The sequence below is a fragment of the Artemia franciscana genome, chromosome 9, assembly GCF_032884065.1.
Source record: "Artemia franciscana chromosome 9, ASM3288406v1, whole genome shotgun sequence".
NCBI lineage: Eukaryota > Metazoa > Arthropoda > Branchiopoda > Anostraca > Artemiidae > Artemia > Artemia franciscana.
In genome coordinates this window covers 27,387,977-27,413,795 of record NC_088871.1, presented here as the reverse complement: position 1 = coordinate 27,413,795, position 25,819 = coordinate 27,387,977, and the positions used below count along the sequence as shown (strand labels likewise).

Below are 25,819 nucleotides of genomic sequence, written 5' to 3'. Positions count from 1 at the left end.
TTACTGGAAAAAGCTAAAAAATAAATGAAACTATTTCCGAGAAATTTAAGCACTTTAAGATAAAACACCCTTTCTTCAAACAAAACTGTCGATTGCATCCAAGACACAAGTATTTTTTCAGTATTATAAATATACCAAAAATGCTAATAAGGTATTTTGTTTTCAGTAAAGCACAAATGGAACAATATGCTTTGGAACTTTTATAGTTAGGAGATGGGTAAGGAGGCAGTAGCCAAACTCCTCTTTGTAATAACTTATGTTCGTTTTAAGCTCAATTTGAATATTCACTTTCATTTTGAATCGTTTTGAGATTTATTTATTCATCTACAACATAAATTTGACGTATCTGTTATCTTTTTGTTTGATATGATTAATCATTTTAACTTCTGTTGATTATGGGTTTTGTTTATTCTTTAGTAGGAATTTCTATTGCGTTTGAATTATTCTTGAACTTTATCTCTGCTGGTCTTAAGTTTTATATGACTTTTTACTTTCATTGAAAATCTTTAAAATGGCTGTCTAAACTTTTGACTGGCTGCGCCTGGAAAATGAATGAGAGCTTAAGAAAAAGGCTGCTTGCCCTCCAATTTCTTTTTACTCTTAAAAACCAGAACTTTTTATTTTGATTTGAATTAGCACCTTTGAAATTTTCAATGATATTTCTAGCTATTATAGAGTGGTGCTACCTATGATATTGCTTATATGCCCTTTTGTTTATCTGCGTACAAATAGTTTTTTTTTGGTTAGTTTAACTCCTCCTATACTTTCCCTAAAAGTTTCACCCTAATACCCTTGGTTTCATTAGCTACAGTAACTGTAATAGTAGTATTAAAAGTATACATATAGTGCCTTCTGGCTTGTTAAAATCCCCCCAAGCTTACCTTTAAAGATGTAGCTTAATAATTTAAGTTGTTCTTCAGGTATTGCTTTGTCACCTTTTTGAAAGCTTAGATGCTCATAGTTTGTTTTGATTTAGTTCAAAATCCGCCTAAATATTCATTAAAAGGTTCAGCTTAATAACCTTAGCTTGCACAGTAACAATAATTTTAGCATCGTTAGTAGCAGTATACGCATAGCAGCTTTGGTATCCTTAACATCCCGTTCAGCATACTCTGAAAGTTTCATCTTAATGCGGTCAACCGTTCCTGAAGCATGTCTGATGTGTCCGCTTAACAACCTGGGTGAGCATAGTGTGTTTCGAATTAATTTCATGCCGTTCCAATGTATTCCAAATTTCTCACCTTAACATCCTTAGTTTTTAGCAGTAGTAACAGTAGCAGCAGAAGTAGAATTAGTTATAGAAGCCTCAGCCTTAGTGGCATTGGTAGTAATAGAAGTAGTATTAATAGTAACAGCGGTAGAAGTATGAGTAGAAGCAGTAGCATTATGATTCAAATATTTTTTTTGGTTAGATCAACATCCCTCACAACAAAATCTGTTAGTTTGAACTTCACACACCAAACTGATCCCAAGGTATTGCAGTAACACACCTTTGACAACCTGCATACAGACGGAGTGTTGTGATTCCGTTCACCTCCCCCGTCAAAAATTTAACCTTCAATAACCTCAATTTTTATCTCAGTGCTCTTAGCCTTACAAGTAGTTTCAATAGAAGTAGTAGTAGTAGCAGCAGCAGTAGTAGTAGTAGTGGTAGTAACAGTAGCAGTAGCAGTAGTGTGCACATATTGCCTTTTGAAGAGATGATCTTCTCTTTTAAGCATTCTGTGAAAGCTGCAACTTAATGCCCAAATCAATTCTTGAGATACACTATTTCGACAATATGCAAATGCATAGCGTCTTTTGATTTGGTTCAAATATCCTCTCACTACTGTAAATAGAGTAGTGTGGTAATAGGAGTGGTGGTAGTCGTAGTAATAGTGGTAGCATGCAAATATTGTATTTTTGATCTTATCACTTTATCATTTTCCTGGATTTTCCAAATTAATATACTTTTGTGTTCCTGTGCTACACCCTTTTGAAAATCCGCTTACACATAACGTGTTTTGATTTCATTAAACGCCCCCCTGAACATTCTCTGAAGAGTTCATGTGAATACCCTTCGTCGCCTTGGAAAGTAAATTCAAACATGCATACCTTTTCCCATAACATATGGTATTTACGAACAATGTCCGAATTGCGTAGCTTACAGCCCTTGTCCTGAGGGCTGTGGGGATGCTGACATCCCCAAAGACATAATCAACAGGTCTTTCAATGATTCTGAACACAATGCCTACCTTAAAATTTAAATCGGATGTGTGTTTGGGAATGATAGGCTTGGGAAGGGGGCTGATTGCCTTCATTCACTTTTGACTCTTAAAAAGGGAACTAAAACTTCCGACCTCCAATCAAATTAGCTTTATCTGATTCAAAGTTTATACGACCACCCATTCGATAAAAACCTTATTTGCCCAGTTGCTTAACTTTCTACCCTCGCCCATCGGCTCTTGGGGATTTTGTTCACCCTAAAGACATTGTTATATGATTTTGTACAATTGGTAAAAACATGGCTGTCTCACAATTTCAATTGAATGCGTTTCGGGAAAAAAGGATGTAAGGGAGAGGGGGGCTAGGTGCTCTCTATCATGTTTGACTCTTAAAAAGGAACTAGAACAATACATTTCAAATCAAATGAGCCTCTTCTAAAGTTCACACGACTATCCCTTCCATAAGAAACTTATATGCCCCTGGGGCATGACTTAAAACGTTTACCCCCATACTTTAGGGGAATGTGGGCCTATGGAAATCCCAAAGGCCTTATTATAAGTTTTTTGGACTATTTTTGAATAAATAGCTATCTCAAAATTTCTATCAGATACATTTGTAGAAATTGCGACATGGGGAGGGGTTGGCTGCCCCAAAATCACTTTGACTCTTAAAAAGGGCACTAGAACATCTGATTTCCCATTTTATGAGCCCTTCTCAGAGTATATAAAACAATCCTTTCCACAAAAACCTTATATGCCCTCGGGGTATAACTTACAATCATTGCGTTGAGGGCTGTGCCAGGATTGTTATCCTCAAATACATAATTTCTAGACCCCTCAACGATCGATCTTTCTAGGCTATCTCAAAATTTGGATTAAAATTGTCTTTTGAATCGATGGGCATGAGATTATTGTGGCCCCCTGTCACTTTTACTATTAACAAGAGCTAAGAGCTCATATGGCACTTGTGACGAGGTCGGAGGAGCGAAGAGCTCATTCGGTGTGAGCTCAGGCAAAGTTCTAAGAATCAATAGATTTATTTAAAAGTAAAATCAGAGGCTTAATGACGGTCGGAATTTCAAATAAAAGCTCTGAGTAACGAGATCCTTCTAAATATCAAAATTCATTAAGATCCGATCACCCACTCGTAAGTTAAAAATACCTCAATTTTTGTAATTTTTCCACTTTCTTTAGCCCCTCAGATGCTCGAATTGGGAAAAACAACTTTATCAAGTCAATTTGTGCAGCTTCCTGACACGCCTACGAATTTTCCTCTTCCTAGCACGTCCAGAAGTACCTTACTCGCCAGAGCACTGAGCCCCGCCCCCTAACACCCCCAAAGAGAGTGGATCCAGTCCGATTATGTCAATCACGTATCCGCGACATTTATAAGCGTTTCCAAGATATCTGGTTTCCTCCTCCAACTCCCCCTAAATATCAAATTTCATTAAGATTCAGTCACTCGTTCTTAAGCTAAAGATACCTCAATGTTTCTAATTTTTCCAACTAACAACCCCCAGCTCCCCCAAAGAGGACGGATCCGTTCCAATTATGTCAATCTCGTATCTATAACTTGTGCTTATTCTTCCCATCAAGTTTCATCCTGATATCTCCCCTTTAAGCGTTTTCCAAGATTTCTGGTTCCCCCGTCCAGCCCTCTATGTCTCCGGATCCGATTCGAATTGAAAACAGAGCATCTGAGACATGAGATTCTTCTATATATCAAGTTTCATTAAGATCCGATCACCCATTCGTAAGATACCTCGATTTTCACGTTTTTCCTGAATTCCGGTTTCCTCCTCCAACTCCCCCCAATGTCACCAGATCTGGTTGGGATTTAAAGCGCAATATCCTTCTAAATATCAAATTTCATTAAGATCTGATCACCCGTTCGTAAGTTACAAATACCTAATTTTTTCTAATTTTTCGGAACTACTCCCCCCCAGCTCCACCAAAGAGAGCAGATCTGGTACGGTTATGTCTGTCACGGATCTTGGACTTGTGCTTATTCTTCCCACCAAGTTTCATCCTGATCTCTCCGCTTTAAACGCTTTCCAAGATTTCCGGTCGCCCTCCCAATGACACTGGATCCGGTCTGGGTTTAAAATAAGAGATATAATTTACGAGGTCCTTCTAAATATGAAATTCGTAAGTTAAAAATATCTCATTTTTTCTAATTTTTCATGATTAATCCTCCTCCCAACTCCCCCTAAGAAAGCGGACCCATTCCGGTTATGTCAATCACGTATCTAGGACTTGTGATTATTTTTCCGACCAAGTTTCATCCCGGTCCCTCCACTGTAAGCGTTTTCCAAGATTTTTGGTTCTCCCCTCCCTCAGCTCCCCCTCCTATGTCACCAAATCTGGTCGGGATTTCAAATAAGAGCTCTGAGAAACGATATCCTTCCAAATGTCAAATTTCATTAAGATCCAATCACTCCTTCGTACGTTAAAAATAACTAATTTTTTCTAATTTTTCAGAATTAACCCTCCCCTCCCCACAACTCACAAAAGAGAGCGGATCCGTTCCAGTTATGTTAACCACGTATCTAGGACTTTTGCTTATCTTTCCCATCAAGTTTCATTCCGATCCCTCCACTCTAAGTAAGTAAGTAAGTAAGTGAAATATTTATTACCCGTATTTTTCACATGGAACAAAACGGAGTACAATGAAAAAACAAATAAAAGAAAAGAAAAAAAAGAGAAGAAAAACGGAGAGAAATTTAAGACACAACATGGAAAAATACATAATCAAGAACTGTAGAAATGTTTAAGCCAGGGGTGGTTCCATTTTGCCTGGAAATTAGAAATCAACCGGTTTACCGCGATACTGGGGTCTGCAATCCTATGTTTATCAATCATACAAGTATTTCTCGTCCACAAGGGGCATCGCAGCAGGAACTTCGCGAACCTAAAATAAAGGGACCGGAGCATGCGTTTTTGGGTGTCAGTTAATAAATTCCAGAATGGCGCGATATATAAAATATGCGGCAGTGCGACAGCGTTATACATATTGGCGAGATACTTTCGGCATAAGAGGAGTCTGCTGGCGACGATAGACCCATACGCGGTGCGGAGTTTTTTTCTCGACGTGTTTGACGAGCAGTAGACGAGTTTCATTAAGATTACGGCCTATGGGTAAACCCAGATACACGACATGAGATGAAACAGTAATTGACTCGCTACCCAGTAGGAGGTGTTCAGGCTGAGAAGGACTATCGTTGAAAAAAAGAACTGCAGATTTAGAAGTATTGAAAGCCAGGCCGATTTTTCGGTATTCATCACGCAGGACCGAGAAATTCGATTGCAGACCCCTAATAGACCGACTTAGATTTAATAGATCGTCCGCGTATGTAAGTAGCGACACATTTATATTCTTGGAGATACATGAAACATTTACACATGCCTGGGCATTTAAAGCACCGTTATTGTACAAACTTGGGGATAATAATGAACCCTGGCGGACACCTTTCTTTACTGGAACAACCACTGATGTGATGCGGTTACCTATTTTTATACGCGCTTTTAAACGACAATACATATCGTACAGTACGCTAGTGACACGTAGGTTTACACCTTGCTGGTAAGTGGCTAAAAGGGCCTGAGCGTGAATCGACGAATCAAACGCTCTACTCACATCAAAAGCACCAATCACTATAGGATCACCGGATTCGTGAGAATCTGCTAGAATAGCGGCAAGACTGAAGAGAGCGTGAGCACAACCCAGACCCGGTCGGAAACCGAACTGGTGGTCAGGCAATCGGCACGAATATTGAATTTCTTTTGAGACTAAGATCTCTAGAACTTTACAGAGCACTGGAGCAACAGTGATTGGCCTGTACGAAGAGCATTGGTCTGTTGGTTTCCCTTTTTTAAGGATGGGCGAGAGCAAACCGACACAAAAAGAGTCAGGCACTATACCAGTGGTGAAAATAATCTGGAATAGCAGCGTCAGATATTCAATAAGCATAGTAGTACCGTGTAGCAGATTTAGCGCGCACAGTTCGTCTACACCTCGGGAATGTTTCTTCTTCAGCTTTAAAATTGCTTTATGTACGCTTCCGTAAGTAACGACAAAATCAGGGACACACTGGCTGGATAATACCGATTCTAGCCGGTTTACGAAGGGATTAGACGTATTTGGGTCGGGGGCACTGAATTCGTTGGAAAAGTACGATTCCCAATCTTTTTCGCTAATCAAATCATGGGGTTTTCCGGCGACCGGTTCGCTCAACCGGGCTTTCCAGATTAGTTTTGGGTCACTTACGATTCTGGAGGAGTACTCTTCTTTTAATTTGGTACGATGAGCTTTCAGTTGCTTGTCAAATTTTCGTTTAGTCCATAAACGGATAGAGTTAACAGGACTGGATTTGGGCCTATCACAATCTTGCCAGATTCTAAACCGAAACTTAGCATCGTTGCAACACTTAACTAGGGCCGGATTTTGCGAGAATTTGTGAATTTCTGTTTTCATTTTAACCTTTCTGGTAGGAATTGCTTTTTTTTCAGCTACGAGAAGCGAGTGAGTAATCTCGGCACAAAATATATTGATGAGTACTCTTGCATCTGTGGGATCAAAATTAGAATTCACTTGGAGTAAATGTAAGGGGATTCGTATCTTTACAAGAAGTGAGTTCAGCACCTGATGATATAAAGTAGTATTAATTTTATCCCATTCACTTACTACTTTCCACTTGTCGTTCTTGGGTTGACGCAGAGCTGGTTTTATGTTTAGAGATGCTAGTAGGGGTAAGTGATCAGCGAAGACCGCGTCTTCTAGAACAGTTACACTTCCGTTAATATACTTAGAGCAGGCCGTATGGTCAATGTTTGAAACGGACCCTGAATTATGAACGAAGGAGTAATCACTGTCTTTTGGGAGGATGATAAGGTTGTCATCAAAGATGCCGTTTAGAAGCTGACTACGGGCACACGTGCTGTCAAGAAGGTTGCAGTTGAAGTCCCCCATGACTACACAATGCAAATCTTTCTGGGTCACAGACTTCAGGCACTTCGCTAGTTCGCGAACTGCGTTCATAAACTTTCGCTCCGATTTGTCATCATGGTAGTTTGTAAGAAGATATACGTTGAAGAATGCGATACTGCCGGAAGATATAGCCAAGAAGTGATCATGCGTAAATAACACCTTACTTTCAATATACGGGTGGCAAATAATTGCCAAGCCACCGGAGGGGCGTCCGAAAGACCGAATTTTTGCCGGTTCGAAGTAAAAAGTAAGTTCGTGCGTGAACTTTAGGAGAGAAATATTGTGAGGAGAGAGCATATGTTCATGTATAAACATAATGTCACAGTCTGCAGAATACTTTTGAATTATGGCGAGTTTGTTGGGGACTCCTCCGTTCATGTTCCATGATGTAATTTTGACACAGGCTGGGCTATTAGACATTGGGCCGCTTCAGCTCACTGACGATTTTTATTATTGTGGGGCACTTGAAGGAATGGCAAGTGTGGCGTTTTGATTTGCAGAGGGCGCATGCTATAGGGTTTTCACAGAACTGTTCGGGGCTAGAGCCATGACCTCCTTCTCCACATCGAGAGCAAATTTGCTGGTTAGAGCAATTAGCAGAAATATGACCAAAATTCTGGCAGTTAAAACAGCGGGTTGGGAGAAAGATAAATTCCTCGATGGGGTACCGCTCCAAGGCAATTTTTCATGGGTTTTTCATGACGTGGTTCAGATACTGGCAGGATGAGAAGTATAATTTGAAGGATCTGGTTTTGCAACATTGATCAGCTTTTTCACAATTCGGTATAATTCTCTTAAGCGTGTCACCATTAATATGAGCTGGGACAAACTTGATCATACCGATGAAAGTGTGAGTTTTAACGCTTGCCAATGTTTCAGGCGATTTTTTATTAATAGATGTTGCTAGTACTGCTGCTTTAGATTTGTTCTTAGTTACGAGGCGCCATTCGTACTTCCCTCGGCGGAGTTCAAGATCGTCATCATTCAAAGCATCACCACAAATATTCGACAGGAAGTTTTTCCTTTCTTCTGCGGTAGCAACGGTAGGAGGAGGCTTTTTCAAGACTACTGAGTAAGACGAAGGAGAAGGAATAGACTCATTAGCTTAAGCAGCAACAGGGTTGCCTTCAGGCCACGGCAATGGTTTTTGGTTTAAACGATCAAGAAGGCCATTGAACTTGCGATTCATCTCGTTGACAGTGGACACTACACAAGCAGCGATCTCTTCATTGCAGGCCAGAACTTCTTGGGGCTCAAAAATAACGAACTCAGGATGCTGTCTCTTTTCTTTGGCACAGCGAGCGAACGTTTTCGCAATGTCCATCAAGTTATCCTCGTCCTTTACGTTTTTTATTACACGTTCCCCTAATTCCGACTTGCGATGTATAATCTCTTTTGCTTCTAAAATCGCTTCACGGCTGAAAAACTCGAGTCCTCGCCTAGTAAAAACATTTGTTTTTACACCTGCTATCATAGCTCTTGAAATAAAATTCAGCACTGCATTCCGCACTAGGTTATCACCCATTTTGCTGGTGGTCTCCTTACGAGAAAAGTAAGGGAAGTGTTAAGGGTTGGTTACCTTGTCCCCGCAATTTAAAGGGCACGCCCGGCGGGTACCACGGCTCTTGCTACCAACTCACTCACCTTCTGCTTACCTTTCTCTCGCCAACTCTATCGCAGCGTGATTGCCTTTAACTATTTGTGCAATCCAATTAGATTCAGAGTTAAATTAAGTCGCTTAGTCCAAGTCTCTGCAGTTAATAAATTACTAAATCCCAAGGGAATTTATAATAAGTAGCAAAAGTGTCATTACCGGGTAAAAAGTTAATCCGATCATGAATGTCTCTGGGGAAATCACACAGGTTGAACCTTGCTTTATTAAAAGGTTAATATCCAAAAACAAGGTGTTCACGCAACGAAATTTCAATCAATACTAAGATTTTCTGAGCGTTTTCCAAGATTTTAGGTCCCCCCAAATCCCCCCAATGTCACCAGCTCCGGTCGAGATTTAAAATAAGAGCTCTGAGATAAGATATCCTTCCAAACACCAAATTTCATTAAGATCCGATCACTCCTTCGTAAGTTAAAATAACCAATTTTTTCATTTTCTTAGAATTACCCTCCCACCAAAAAAACTCCCCCAAAGAGAGCGGATCCGTTCCAGTTATATCAATCACGTATCTAGGACTTGTGCTTATTTTTCCCACCAAGTTTCACCCCGATCCCTCCACTCTAAGCGTTTTCCAAGATTTTAGGTCCCCCCAACTCCCCCCAATGTCACCAGATCCGGTCGGAATTTAAAATAAGAGCTCTGAGACACAATATCCTTCCAAACATTAAATTTCATTAAGATCCGATCACCGGTTCGTAAGTTAAAAATACCTCAATTTTTCTATTTTTTCCGATTTAACCGTCCCCCCACTCCCCCCAGATGATCGAATCGGGAAAATGACAATTTTCAATTTAATCTGGTCTGGTTTCTGATATGCCTGCCAAATTTCACCGTCCTAGCTTAACTGGAAGGGTCTAAAGTAGCAAAACCGGGACAGACAGACCGACAGACCGACAGAATTTGCGATCGCTATATGTTACTTGGTAGATACCAAGTGCCGTAAAAAGGACACTAGCCCATTCAATTCCCAGTCGAATTGGTATTTTTTGAAGTTTTACAACAAAAAATGGCAATCTCAAAATTTACATCAGAATCATTTTTGGAAAATACAAGGTGTGGGGGCCCTCCGATCGCTTTGAATCTTAAAAGAGTGCTAGAACTTTTGATTACCAATCCAATGAGCCCCCTCCGCAGTTTATATAACCACATTTTCTATGAAACATTTTATGCCCCCAGGGCATAACTCACAACCTTTGCCCCGAGGGCTAGAGGGGGAGTTCATCCTGAAAACACAATTTTTGGGTTTTTAACTACGCTGAAAAAATAGCTTTCTCAAAATTTTGATTGGATGTGTTTGGGCAAATTGTGAGAATGAAAGAGGGGTTAGTTGCCCTCCAATCACTTTTGAATATTCTAAGAGGGTAGTAGCCCTTTCAATTTCCAATCGAAGTTTTTACGAAATCTCCTTCGATACAAAGTACCCTGATAAAAAAAATTAAATAAATAAGACATTGTGCCCATATCGCTCTTAGCTTAGGCAGCGCTAATGTTCTGCCTATGATTCGAAATATGCAGAAATCCTTAATCCTTAATCAAGGCCACATCATAGGAAAACTTCATTTGAAAAGAAAGAGGTTAAATACTTCTTTTTCGTTCAGATAATTTATGTATGCTATATATTTTACCGTTGATTTTTATTTTCTCGTGAATGAACTTATTTCTATTTACTCAATTTAAGGAGTGAACAACTTCTTTACAAAAATAAATAAAAATCAACGTTCTAAAGTGTTCTCTCATTCCTTTTCGACAGATTCTGTACAAGAAATGTGATTAAATTCGAAGGAAAATTTACTTCAACTTCTTTGTTGAAAATAAAGAAGGGCAGAATAATTTCGAAACTACTGTAGTTTAAAAAGAAACATAAATACTCATATAAATACTATTTCAACAAACAGCAGAAAATTTTGTATCCAGTTCTGTCTCCTTTTTTTCTTTTTTTTGGTTCAGAGGAAAAAATTAAGAACATTAATAAAACAATGAGTTACAGAAAAAGAACTCTTAAATATCAATTCCCTATTAACAAAAAACGGGTATTATGGGTAATAAGTTGAAATTTTTATGGAAAGCTAAGGAAGATGTAAAACAAGTTCAAAATTGAACAAATGCATTGAACAAAGCAACATATCTTAAAAAAATTCAAGAAAAGTGACAGAGGAGTAGGCTATAAAGTTAGAATTCAGAGAAGGTTAGGGGGGAATTTGAACTTAAAGACACTGCAGTGTCTCAGTAACGGCTAAGATTATTAAGTTGAGACTTTTGGAAAATATCGATTGTGATATTGAACTAAATCAAAAGACATCCTATTCATTCTAGATGTTGAAATGCCGTATCTGTAATATCTCAGAAATAGTTGAGCGTTAATCCCAAACAGTCAGAGAATATTGAGAGGGATATTGAACTAAATCAAAACATAACTAGATACGTTCCAGTTATCAAAAGGGCATATCAGGTTTATCTTAGTATTGGTTAGTGGTTTCTATTGAAGGATTTTAAGAAATGTTGAGGGTGATGGTAAAATTAATCAGAAGATACTAATTAAAACTATTAAATTAGAATCAGATATCTTAATTCTTAAGCTGGATACATGAAAAACTGGAAAAGTCTTCATCATGTTAACCAATAATAAAACTTTGGGCATAAAAAAAACGAAACATTAATTTTTTTTAAACAAATTTTCGGCCACTTTTGCCACAAATAAATAAATTTTTCCCCAAAGAGAGCCGAAATTCCTTGATGGAATAAATAAAATGTTGTATACCTGATGTCAAGTATTTAAACTTACCCCAAAATTCGAAGCTGAAAACCGATCAGAGGCTGAAACAGCTGAGCTAGCTGTGGTATGAGCATAAAATGCATTTATATTTGCCAAGAGAGTGCTCATAACAGCAGGAACTCCAGGACAAAGATACTTGGTTGACAAACAGTGAAAATGCCTGGAATTAAAGACCATTAAATTAACAAGTTTCGAATCTAGTTTTTATGTAAATACTGACGGAGAAAGCGATACTGTTTTCTCCGTTTGAAAACTGAGGATCAGAGACAATAAAATGCACGTTTTATGGGTCAGCTGGTGGGCTCAGGGAATTATCATGTCTATGGTCTGCAAGAGAACTTTGACAGACTGACACAAGGCATCGGGTTACTTGAGGAGGAGCATGACAGTTTCAGTATTATCAGAAATAATCTTGATAATGATACATTTGTATGAAAATATTTTTATTACTGTTTTTGGAAGCTAAGTATCTGACCTGGGCAAAGTTACTCCTAGATATGATCAAGAGTTAAGGCATTTTAGTAACGGTGGTAATTCTTAAAAACAGTTTTGCGCAACGAGAGTGAGATTTTGGTAAAATTGAAAGAAAAATCAACAATTGCGGCACTTGGTGCTGGAATCATCCAAATGTGTTAGACGCCTCTATTCTCTCCTGTGCCATAACTTGAAATATCAGTCATTTTGACGAAACAGTGTTACTATAGAACTGTTAAAGCTAAAAAAGGAAATATGCCAAAATTAAATCAAACAAGCAAAAAATATATAACTTACTATGCGTAATAGTCTTATCCTACGTAATTTTCATTATAGTTAAAAATCAAAACAACAACAATGTCAGTTGTTGGATATTTAGGGCAATGACGCTTTTGATCACTTTTATAAGCAATAATGAACACACAGTCTCTAAAATATCTTTAAAAGTTAGTTTTTGATATTAAGGAACTATAGTTCGTTAATAGTCTTGTCCTACGGAACATACATTTCAGCTAAAAAAAAAAAACAAAAAAAATTGACAATTTCAGTTGTTGGATCTGTATGATATTAACCCTCTTGATGATTTTTCCCAGTAAAAGTGGACACACAGTCACTAAAACCTTCTTAAAGTTTGAATTGTAGTTTGTTAATAGTCTTGTCCTACGGAATATACATTTCAGCTAAAATACAAAACACAATTTCAGTTTTGGATTTGTATGGTATTAATGCTCTTGATCAGAGAAAACTCCAGCAAAAGTGGACACACAGTCTTTAAATCTCTTTAAAAGTTAGTTTTTACATTAAGGAAAAACATTAAGGACTATTTTGTTAAGTCTTTTCCTACGGAATATGCATTTAAGCTAAAAAACAAAACGACGATTTCAGTTGTTGTATTTGTATGGTATTAACGCTCTTGATCAGTTTTCTCCAGCAAAAGTGGACACACAGTCTCTATAAAAGTTAGTTTTCAAACAGTTCGTGGTAACGAACTGTAGTAAGGAGCGACCCGGCTCAATAGTAACCGAAACTCTAAAAAGGGAATTTTGATACCAATAGCTACATCAAAAGAATAACATCTTAATACTGATTTTAAATATATAAGTTTCATTAAGATTAGCCTTACCCATCAAAACTTACGAGCCTGAGAAAATTTGCCTCATTTTAGAAAATAGGGAAAAACGCCCCCTAAAAGTCATACGATCTTAACGAAAACCACACCATCAGATTCAGCGTATCAGAGAACCTTATTGTAGAAGTTTCAAGCCCCTATCTGTGGCATTTCGCTTTTTTTGCCAGAAGACGTAATTTAATTCGTAAGTTACGTATATTTTTTACTTGTGAAAACGTTCGTAAGAAAATTATAAGTTATAGTTGATTTTTTAAGCAATCAAAAAATTGGAGGGCAACTGGGCCTCCTCCCTTGCTCCTTTTTTCTCAAAATCTTCCGATTAAAACTATGAAAAGCCATTTAGCCCCAAAAAATTAATATGCAAATTTCGTTATAATTATTAATGTGCGGAGAGCCAAGATCGAAAGATGCATTTATTCAAAAACGTCCAGAAATTAAACTAAAAAAGCAATTTTTATTGAATGAAAGCAAGGAGCGACATTAAAACTTAAAACGAACAGAAATTACAACGTATATGAAAGGGGTTTTTCCTTCTCAACGCCCCGCTCTTTACGCCAAAGTTTTTTACTGTTTTAAAATGTAGAGTTAAGAGAAAGAGTCAAACTTTAGCGTAAAGAGCGGGGAGTTGAGGAGGAAAAGCCCCTTTCATATACGGAGTAATTTCTCTTAGTTTTAAGTTTTAATGTCGTTCCATACTTTCATTAAAAAAAAATTGTTTGTTTAATTACATTAAGGAACTATAGTTCGTTAATAGTCTTGTCCTACGGAATATACATTTTAGCTAAAAAAAAAAAAGAACTTCAATTGTTGGATCTGTATGATATTAACGCTGTTGATGAGTTTTAATAGCAAAAGTCGCTATGCATAGTCTCTAGAATTTCTTTAAAGGTTAGTTTTCTAATATTAAGGAACTGTAGTTTGTTAATAGTCTTGTCCTACGGAATATGCATTTCAACTAAAATACAAAACGAGAACTTCAGTTGTTGGATCTGTATGGTATTAATGGACTTGATCAGTTTAACCAGTAATAATGGACACACGGTCTCTAAAATCTCTTTAAAAGTTAGTTTTCAAACAGTTCGTGGTAACGAACTGTAGTAAGGAGCGACCCGGCTCAATAGTAACCGAAACTCCAAAAAATGGAATTCTGATACTCATAGTTACATCAAAAGAATCACATTTTAATGCTGATTTTAAATATATAAGTTTCATCAAGATCAAATATACCCATCGAGAGTTACGAGCCTGAGAAAATTTGCCTCATTTTCGAAAATAGGGGGAAACGCCCCCTAAAAGTCTTAACGAAAATCACACCATCAGATTCAGAATATCAGAGAACCTTATATTAGAAGTTTCAAGCTCCTATCTACAAAAATGTGGAATTTCGCAGTTTTTGCCAGAAGACAGATCACGGATGCGTGTTTATTTGTTTTTTTGTTGTTTTTTTTTTCCGGGGGTGATCCAATCGACTGATTGGTCCTAGAATATAGCGAGAGGGCTCATTCTAACGGAAATGAAAAGTTCTAGTGCTCTTTTAAGTGACCAAAAAAATTGGAGGGCACCTAGGCCCCCTCCCACGCTCATTTTTTCCCAAAAGCCACCGGATCTAAATTCTGAAATAGCCATTTTGTTCACCATAGTCGAAAACCCTAATAACTATGTCCTTAGGGACGACTTACTCCCCCGCAGTCCCCGTGGGAGGGGCTGCAAGTTACAAATTTTGACCTGTGTTTACATATATTAATGGTTACTGGGAAGTGTACAGACGTTTTCGGGGGAATTTTTTTGTTTTAGGGGGAGTTACGTGGGAGTATATTTAGATGGAGGAACTTTTCAAGGGGGAAGAGAATTTCAATGAAGGGGGCGCGGGATTTTCTAGCATTATTTGAAAAAACAAAGAAAAAATAAATATGAAAAGTTTTTTCTACTGAAAGTAAGAGCAGCATTAAAACTTAAAACGAACAAAAATTATTACGCATATGAGGGGTTTACCTCCTCGTTATACCTCACTCTTTACGCTAAAGTATTTTTAGTAATTTCAACTATCTATTCTACGGCTTTTGTGATTCAGAGGTGTGATTTTAGTTCTAAAGCTTAAAGCTCAAACTCAACTCGTAAAGAGCGAGGTATCGACGAGGGTTGAAATCCCTCGTTTACGCAATAAAAACATACGAATATAGAAGTTCATTACGTAAGTTAATTCGTAAGTTACGCATAATTTTTACCGATGAAAATGTTTGTAAAAAATTAAAAGTTTTACTTGCCTTTTTAAGTAATCAAAAAATTGGAGGGGAACTTGACCTCCTCGATCATTCCTTTTTTCTCAAAGTCTTCCGATAATTGCAATTAGTTAATGTGCAAATTTTGCTTTATTTATTTATGTGCGGAGAGCCAAGATCAACACATGCATTAATTCAAAAAACGTCCAGAAATTAAATAGAAAAAAAAGTTTTTTTTAAATGAAAGTAAGGAGCAGCATTAAAACTTAAAACGAACAGAAATTACTCCGTATATGAAAAGGGCTTTTCCTCCTCAACGCCCCGCTCTTTACACTAAAGTTTCTTACTGTTTTAAAAAGTAGAGTTAAGAGAAAAAGTCAAACTTTAGCGTAAACAGCGGGGCGTTGAGGAGGAAAAGCCCCTTTCATATACGGAGTAATTTCTGTTCGTTTTAAGTTTTAATGTTGCTCCTTACTTTCATTTAAAAAAACTGGTTTCCTTCTATTTAATTGATATTAAGGAACTGTAGTTCATTAATAGTCTTGTACTACAGAATATACCAAAGATGTCCGATCAAAATTCCGAGATAGCCATTTGGTTCAGAATAGTTCATAGATTCAGTAATTTTGCCTATGAGGTTGTCGTGTAGGTAGTCTTGGAATGGTTTTTGTTGGAAATAAATTACTTAGTATGATGAGACTTTTTAGACTTGGAGATGCTGTAGACTAAATCTCAAGAAGTGCTGTTTGATGAAGGGGAGAGGATATTTCGTCCACATTCTCACAAAATCAGAAAAATCATAATTGAGAAGGGCTTGAGTCATCAAACTCCTTTAGTCCTCAATTTTTATAAATTATGAGAAAGCATTTGATTTTGCCGATAAAAGAACTTTCGCAAGCTACTATTCTTGCATTGCAAACCGTACAAGAATGTGCAGATAAATACGTTGAAATGATACATGAATATACAAGAACAACGTTGCTGGGGTTAAGGTAGGAAAAGTAGTTAGTTGCTGGCTTCGTATTGAATCAGGAGTTAAGCAGCGTTGCGTTCTGTCCCATTATATCCATCTTTTTGGTCAACCTTTTCTAAGGAAAGCGACATAGGCTAGAGGAGAGCATGAAATCACTTGACAATGCAGATTTTATCTTTGAGCCCCATTGGGATGGATGAGGAATGTGCGCAGCTGTATTAGTCTCAGGGGGCTTAGTACTGCGGTGAGTTGTTAGTAGTAGTAGTAGTAATAGTAGATTTTTATTATATTTAGATCATCTTGATGGTTTGAGCAGCAGTGGTTTTTGGCCTCATAATATTGGGGGGAGGGAAGGTTTACAATAAAAATGTAAAAATATAAGGTAAAGGGATTTATGTCATATGTCAGAAAAACTGAGAGGACAGCTTCCCCCTCCACTGCCCAAGCCTGGAGCCGCTACTTGCCATGAGTTTTCTAGATAAAAATGTTATCAAAATGACTGATTTTCTGAAGAGTTTGATAGTTCATTGTGCAAGAATAGCCTTGAATATTAATGTTAAAAAGACTATGTTACTGAGACTGGGAATAAGCGAGTAGGTTCATCTATCTAGTTAGTATTACTAGCTAAAGATGGTTGATGATCTGAAATGTTAAAAGTAGAACAGCCAAGGCCAAGGATGTTTTCTCAGAGCTGACGAAAAGTTTGAAAATAGTTTAAAAAGATAAATTGGCGAACCAAGTTTAGAATATGCAAGCTAAAGTGATCAAATAGGGTTTTGTAACGTAAGCACTCTGAAATACGGAGAAGGACTGGCTAAACATTTTCGAGATGAATTTTGTGTGGGTTCTTTTGGGTATCCACATGACTGTATTTCAAACAGTAAGCTGTATAAAAAATGTGCCTCTATACTGCTTTCTAGGGCTCTAATGAAAAGAAAGGTTGAGATGGCTAGGATAGTTTTTCTGGATGAAAGAAGGAAGATTGCAAAAGATCATCCTTTTCAGTAAACCATCTAAGGCCAAACAAAGATTAAGTTGTCCCCCAGTGAAGTGGAAGGAGGTTATAGGGAAGGAATTTTAGTATTTTTTTTATTTGTTTTATTTAATTTTATTCACATACAAAACCAAAACACATCTTCAACAAAACTCTGCCACGTTAAGATATACTCTATAGTTTTGTACACATACGGCAGTAACAATTTAAAATATATATTCCATTACAAATTACACAATTTGTAATTTAAAAAAATTTACGCAATATTCAACCCCCTAACAAAAAACACTCAAAACCCCAAATATGGATTTAAGCTATATCTAAAAGCTTGATAGACAGGATAGGCACATACTACCCTTTTATAATGTTATTTATTCTTTCTCTGTACTCATGAGGACATTTATGCAAAATATTTTCAAACATTCGTAAAATAGCTTTGAAACTTTTGGAGAGTCCAAAGATCTCTTTTGCTATCACCATGGATTTATTTCAACTGTGTTATGTTTTCTACCGCTTTTATTAAGGAATCACAGGCTTTTAATTAAAAGAAATATGTTTTATTGTATATTTTCTTCTAGCAAACTTTGTAGAATAAGCATGTGCAACACTTTTTAAACCGCTTTTGTAATGTGAAGTTATTAGCCTCTGATTAAAAGCGCTATTTGAAAACCTTTCAAGTATGCTATCTTTGTTCTTTATTTTCACTTTTTTCACAAAGTTTATAGATATAGGTCTGTTTTGCCTCATAAACTTCTAGAACTTGGTATAACAATAGATTTTCAATTCACATTTTTTTTTTTACTAGGAATCTGTTCTATATTTCTTGCAATATCGGTTCCATTTTGTAGACTCTCAGTGAAATTTTCAGCGACACCTATTGGAGTCTCACCTCCAAATCTGCGCAATGTAGATTAAAAGATTTTAGTCAATATTTCTGGATGACTTTTTCATTTTTTTTCTTAAGTTTTCAGCTACATTGTTGCTAGTATTGGCTCCAAGCAGTTTAATCTCGGGTCGACAACGAAACCTGGGTGACAAAAGCAACAATTTTTGATGCAGTTTATATGATCTTGACAACACTTTATGAATGCTTGGTGACATTTTGCTTATTCTCGGCTCTATTTTGTCCGATTTTGGCTCAAAAGGAATATTACCTAAGTAAAATAGGTTACTTACGTCATTGCTTGATAAATGGATTCAATTCCGTAACGCATAGCAAATTCATCGACAACTTCTTCCCCAGGATCTTCGAAGTAAACTTTCCAGGAATCATCACCCTTCACCTTTGGAAGCTTGAATCCACCACTGTGCACCTTCTCACTCAAATAATGAAAGAGATTTTCATGAAGGCAAGTATACTGAATATGATACGGAGCCACCTAGAATTTAATAAAAAAAAAATGATAACATAGCATAAAGGAATGAAAACAACCAGTAAGAAAAAACCTTTCCCCGACTCTTGAAGCTCCTTTGAAGTGTAAGCAATCATTGTTGAAAAGCTAAGAACACTTTAGCAAAAAAAACTGTCTAGTGAGAAAAATTGTCATTTGTAGCTGATTCAGGAATGGTAAATAGTATTTTGGATAATCTTTATGGTGAAATTTTATTAGAAAATTAAAATTGTAGCATTTCCGAAAAGAACCTGAAGCCCCTCGAAAATGGTGTTAAACTGAATAGGTTAGTAACCTCATACAGATGACTAAAAGCCCCCGACGTTGAGCAGAAGGGAACATTACTTTTATCCATGAGAAACACTGGCTTATCTCCTTTTATCTTCTCTCCCCACCCCCTCGGGAATATTGTATTGAACCACTTTCCTTAGAATGCCAGAAGAGGGCTCATTTGAAAGCAAATCGACATAAGTAGAGTGCTTTTTGAGTAACAAAAATATCGTTCAGATGCAAAATGGCATTTTTGCCATTTTGTGTCACCTGCCTTATCCCATAGAGTGAAAATTCCAAGCTATCAAATTATTTTTTCATGGTTCTAAGCCTTAACAGGAGGTTTCAACCCAACCACCTTGATAAATCACAGCAGAGTGGCGTTTTCAACCATTTTGTTTCAACAAACATCAAATTCAAGAAAATGGATTTTCTAAGACGGCGAATTAGCTTTTCATGACCTAAAAGTTTAAATATTGAGATTTTGAGACCTATATCCAGACGAACCAAAGCAAATTGGCATTTTCTGCAATTTTGTAACACATAACATCGCTTTTCCCCAAAGGAGGTCAAAATGCTGAAGATTGTAAATTTTAATGTATTTAATCGGCTATGGAACGCCTGAACCCTAAAAAGATTTCCAAACCCCTCTTCCTATTTTCTAAAGCTGCTCTAAATTATGGCGTAAATGTTGCATTGAATTGCATCTAATAGGGACATGAATACTACAGTGATTAATAATATATTCGGTAAATCATCAGCAGGTTATGAAAGCTCTTAGAAACAAAAGAGACCGTACACATCACAGCAAAATGACATTTTCTGCCAATTTTTGCCACAAAACATCAATTTTCATCGACACAAAATATCGATTTCTAATTATCTAACACCTTAAAGGAGGTTTTAGAACTCCTTCTTATCTTGAAAATAGCACTACATTTTCCAGATTAAGCCTTACAGTATCAAGGGAGTGTTGCAGGGAGTTCTGTAAAAAAAAAAAAAAATAATCTGAGTGTTGTTCTATTGTACCAAACTCCAATAGAAAATGAACTTGCAGCCTATATGAATATTTGTAGAAAAAAAAAAATATATAATTCAAGCAGGATTTCTAGCGCTAAAGAAGTGCCAACAAAATGAACTAGAAATTCTATTAGTAGGCATAAGGTAAATCAAAACGGAAATAAAACCATAATTTTTTTGATGGAATTCAGGTAGTTATTTCAAACTAAAAAAAATTGTCAAATATTAGTCTTTATAACCTCTTAACTAATCCTTTCAAGTACGTCTAACGTTGAATGAAAAGCCTAATTTTGAAAATCTGGTGAAATAACCATTGTTATATGGAATAACGATGCGTATTATTAATAAGAATAATATTTTTAATAAATTAAAAATATTATTGTTAGCGATTATAATAATATGAATTCATGATCAATAATAACAAAGATTAATTATAACTTGATAGAATAATATTAACTATAGGCTCGTTATTTTTATGGTTTCCAAGGTTTCATTGTTTCATAATTTGAAAAGACTTTGTTAGTATCTTTTATGCATCAAATAAGGAGACAGAAGTTCTTCCAATTAGAACTTAAAAGTAATAGAAGTTATCCCGTATATGAGGAGAATTACACTCCCTCCTCCCACTTCACCCACTATTTACCACAAATGAGGAATCTAAAACATTAAATATTAACTATAGGCTCGTTATTTTTATGGTTTCCAAGGTTTCATTGTTTCATAATTTCCTGTTTTTTCAATTCATTCGTTCTGAATCTCTTTGGAAGTCAGCTATTCTTTTGTCAGTCGCAAATTCGTTTAATTTAGTTTTTGATTTGCATTAAGTTATTCACGCATCATATTTTTTACATTACCGGAGCAATAAATCTAAAAGCGCTCGTCCGAATGTATTATAGAAAAAAACTGGTCTTAAAAAAAACTGTTTTTCATTCCTAGGCTATTGTGTTTTACGGTAATCACCTTTCAAATGCAATAAAGCATGATTTAAAAGAGAGCTATTGCTGTAAAATAAGCGAGGTTGCTATTTGTTTCTTGGATCCACTGAATTTTTCATTGGAAAAGATGAACTGCTTGTGAAAAAACACGCGTTGACCTTCTGTTTCCCACCCATCAAGAATTATATCCTGTGCTTGAAACATTTTCCCAGAGCTATGAAAAAAAAACTACGCTTCCGCTGTTGAAAGGATTTCCCAAAAGGATAGATAGCTTGGCATACAGGGCAAAATAGCCAATATACAAGCAATTTATTCGATGGGAATTTGAATTGACTTCGACTTTTTGTGAAGCTGTAAGAGTACTAACAAAATAGAATTAGAACTGACAAGAGGATATTAAAGAAAAGATAGGAAGAGATTGAAAGATCCATAGTAACAAATTGTAGGTAAAGTGTGATTCGTGCTGGTGAAGCAAAAACTGTAAAAAAATGTCGATAAGGACATCTAGATCAAAATAATTGAATTTTATGGTGATTACGAATACGTAAAATTTATTCAGTATTTTTATGGATTATCTATCAGATTTTTATGGATTTTTATGGATTATCATATTTTTATGGATTATAATTTGGATTATCTATCAGTTCTCTGAGCCATTTGAACAAAATTACCCATCAACAGTTAAGGGCCTGCAAAATGTCATCTGAATTTTTAAAAATACCCTTATAAACAGGGCTGACCTTGATGAAAATTCCAGCGTAATTTTTGGTGTATAAAATTCCAGTGAGAAAAATTCTGCGATAAGGAATTGAGAAGTATTCTGCTAGTAGAGCGCTAAGCTTCAAGTCAGAATGTCAAGCGCTCAATTCCTACTTAGGAATTTTTGAACGTGATGCACTTACTTTTTAAACTTGTTAAGCATTTTGATTCTGAGGGGAATAGAGGTAATCCAGATTCATGGTTTGCAACTGCAATTTTAGCATATCACTAAACCCATACCCAAACCCCTTGCCGCTAAGGGGCTGAAGTGGTTTAGGCACGGGGTTCTAGAGCCACTCAAATTTGAATATAAAAAGAAGGATTACTTATTGTTATATTTACTTATTCAAATTATTCACTTGTTTTTAACATTTAATAGACAAGATAAATTTGTTTGTAATGTATTATAGAGAAATCTTATGTACTAAATACCAATTTGCATTTATTTTCTGTGATATTTTTTTTTTTATGTCAGGTTATATTCTAACTTTGTTTTTTTTATTGCTTTTCCTCACCATGTCCATGTCTGTTGGTACTTAGCAGGGGGGGGGGGGCTGTTTAGTAAAATAAGTTAGAGATATAAAAATGTTGCTTATGTTTTGAAACCCTTGAAAATCTTCTTTAGAAAAATAGTTGCTTCTAGAACGCCAAGGAAATCAATAACCAATAAAAAACATAGTAATTTTCTTTGTAATAAGGTTTACAACATTCATAATTCCAATTTACGATTTTTCAACATAATCTCCTTCAGTAACCTTCTAAAAAGCCACAAGTACAAGTCCTTCACAGTCATAAGAAACAGTTGCCATTACTAGTTGAAAAAAATTCACGAATCTTTGGAAAGTCTCTCGTATTATTGCATTTTGTGGCACTGGTACGGTAAATTGGGACCTAGAAATCTGAATTGACTGATGGGGATGATGAACATGTAAAGCCCATTGGCAGCCCAATAAAAACAAAAATGAAAGAAATCTATTTGTTTCGAAATCATTTGACACGATATGATTTCACAAAAATTTATGATAAACACGGAAATTATACTTAGGTTTTGAAAGTCTTGAAAATCTTCTTTAGAAAGATAGTTAACTCTGGAAAATACAGAAAATCGATGCGGCAAAGCCTATCTTAGAAATTAATTCTTTGTGTGCAGTTCATTTTTAATATAGAAGAGCACGTGTTTTCTTGCTATTTCGAAAAAATTTGGAACTATACTGGATGAATCAGGAAGACTTACCCTATAAATCTATTGCAAAAATTTTATCAGAGAAAGGCTTGAGAACTAGATAGTCTCCGTGAGAGACAAAGCTTGCATAATTAATACAGAGTAGATTCAGAGTAGAAGTGAAAATATGTTTATTTTCACTTCTTGATTATAGTCTATCAACTTAGGGCAGACCTAAGAAAGATAGTCATAAGATAAGGGTAATTTGGATTATCTATCAGTTCTCTGAGCCATTTGAACACAATTTGAGACCAAAAATAATTCAAAGATTTATGCCAGGCCATGTCCACAGGATTTACAAGCGAGTTGGAGACTGATATTTCAAATTATCAACGTTTTTAATTCAAAGTGGACGAATATTAACTAAAAAACAGAGTTGAGCTTAGTACAGAGCGAAGTTGGAACTTCAAACAGAAAAAATTATAACTTCACGGTCTATCTAACGTATATACCAACTTATTATATATCAACATATATAAACCAACTTATGATATAAACCAGCTTATGATATAAATCAGCTTTTTAAACCAAACTTTAACCAGCAACAAAGCAGCTTATGATATCTCCGTGTGTTGGTAGGATTATAGAAAACTAGCGGTTTACTGAAAACACAAAAGCCAGATAAAAAAATATTTTGTTTAGGAGTCAAAGCGAGTACGAAGTAGCAAAACTACAAGCTGATATACAACGTTTTTCGTAATCTTAGCCCGGCTGTGATATCATTAACTTTCGGCATAACATTAAGATTATATTAAAACTCATTATAACTTGTCTCACCAGTTATAATACCAATAGTGAGTCATATACAATTTTAAATTAAAAAAAAAAAAGCACGCTTTAGTATTATCCGAAATGAAAAACAAATCAACCATGATATGAACTCTCAAAATCCGGTTGTTCTCTCTAGGCACCAGATAATTCTAAGTTATGATACAAATTCTAAACCCAGTTTTTAGTCCAAATATGGTCTCATTTAAAATTTGTCCTCAAAATAATCATGAAGTATCCTAAAATGCTTTGTTTTTAAACTGTAAAAGGTGTTCTGAAATGGTTTACTTCCACTGTGCAAAAACTCCTATATTGTTTTGTGTTGTCAGTAAAGCACTGGTTTTCTATAATCCTACAAACATAGGGAAATATCGTAAGTTGGTTTATTTGTACTAGTTTTGTTGATATATGCTAGATAGACCGTGAAGTAATAATTTTGTCCCTTTTAAGCTCCAACTTCGTTCTTTACTTCCCTCGGAAAAACTTTGCTTTTTGGGTTAATACTTTAAGAGATACATTTTCAGGGATGATTACCATACAGGGATGAATAATTCATTGTTATACTTATGTTAAACTTAGATTTGAAGAACCAGAGATGAATTGGTGGGGTTACGGGTAGTATATATAATTCAATATATAGTTCAACACATGTAATTCAACATATGGATAGTCGAAAACAACATGTATTTGAAAAAACGTGCTTATAATAATGTCTTTTGATTTAGTTCAAAATTCCTTTCAAGATTATATGAAAGCCCAAACATATTACCCTAGCCATCCTTGAGATATTTCGCGTAGGTATTGTTGACAATCTGTAGGCAAATAATGTCTTTTGATTTACTTCCACACCCCCATAATCAGTCGCTGAAAATTTTTACTTAATACCCTTGCTGTTCACAAGATGTTGCACACACCATTTTAACAACCTGGATACATATAGCATTTTTTGACTAACTTCAGCAACTTGCTGAACTTGCTCTTGCTCTGAAAGTTTTGACTTAATACCATTAAATTGTTCCCTTAGGTTTTAATTTAATATCCTTAGGAGCTACAAGCGAATCGGATGTTAAAGTTTGAATAAGTCTGCCTTTTTTCTACTAACCATGATATCCGTGAACAATCGGCTATATTTTCAATTAAGGGCAAGTAAAAAATGGCGTAAATCTCCTCCCCAGATATTAGTTCCACCAACTCACCGTAAATGCTTTTAGATTTATTGTATCATAATCTCCAGCCTGGCCGATAATTTCATAAGGACAGGCTAATATACCTCCTAGAACCTAATATGCGTCGTTCAGGCATTAGCCTCTCCAACTTACAGAAAACTACAGCATAATCTCCAGCCTTGAGGATTTTTCCACATAGTCCACGGACTTCCAGTGTCCAAGCTAAGGACCTCAGCTAAATTTGCAAGATCCTTTGCCTCCCATGCCTTCTTTACGACTCTATAATCTTCAAGTTAGCATGGGGAAAAACTTGATCTTTTTCACACTCTCAAAATTATAGCAAATATGCTAATTTGAGCATAATACCAGCTTTTCGTATTAAATTTAGCCATTTTTCCAATTCTTCTCCCGCCTGGGGGAAAACAACAGTAATCTGATGTTATTATCCCCTTTTCTACAGAGGAACAAACACGCATGTAGGCGGAGCTCATAAATTCATCTAAATGACGACTTTCTAGAATAGGAGCAATTGTAACAGAAAACGAGGCTCAGTTTAAGGCTTGACCACCAATTTTCTATATAAACAAACATAGTGATTAAAGTAATTGGTAGGTTTAAAGTCTTAATAGGCTATTCTTTTAGGCTAAGCTTAAATCTAAAAAAAAAAATTGGATACGACGGTAACTACCAGCAGTGTGTGAGTAGTATGGAAGCCTTTCGGTAGGCTTGCCAACGATCTGGAGCAATGGAAATTTCGTATAGAATAAGTAGAATCTACGCCACCCCAAACTATAGACTAAGCCTTGGAGAAGATATATCCTAGGACTTGAGGTGAATTCTAAGCTACATTTCTTTTTTTTTTT

At 36.0% G+C, this 25,819-nt stretch overlaps 1 protein-coding gene across 4 annotated transcripts in view; it reads right to left on the bottom strand.

The window, feature by feature from the left end:
• The window catches only part of LOC136031216 (protein unc-13 homolog B-like), a 467,059-nt gene that overhangs the window by 132,097 nt on the left and 309,143 nt on the right, over positions 1-25,819 (bottom strand). For all 4 annotated transcript variants that reach the window (XM_065710597.1, XM_065710594.1, XM_065710595.1 and 1 more), the window contains 2 exons: positions 18,602-18,804; positions 11,646-11,796 (listed from right to left, as the gene is read on the bottom strand). In XM_065710597.1, the coding sequence (XP_065566669.1) occupies positions 11,646-11,796; positions 18,602-18,804 (354 nt within the window). The remainder of the gene's footprint in view (positions 1-11,645; positions 11,797-18,601; positions 18,805-25,819) is intronic.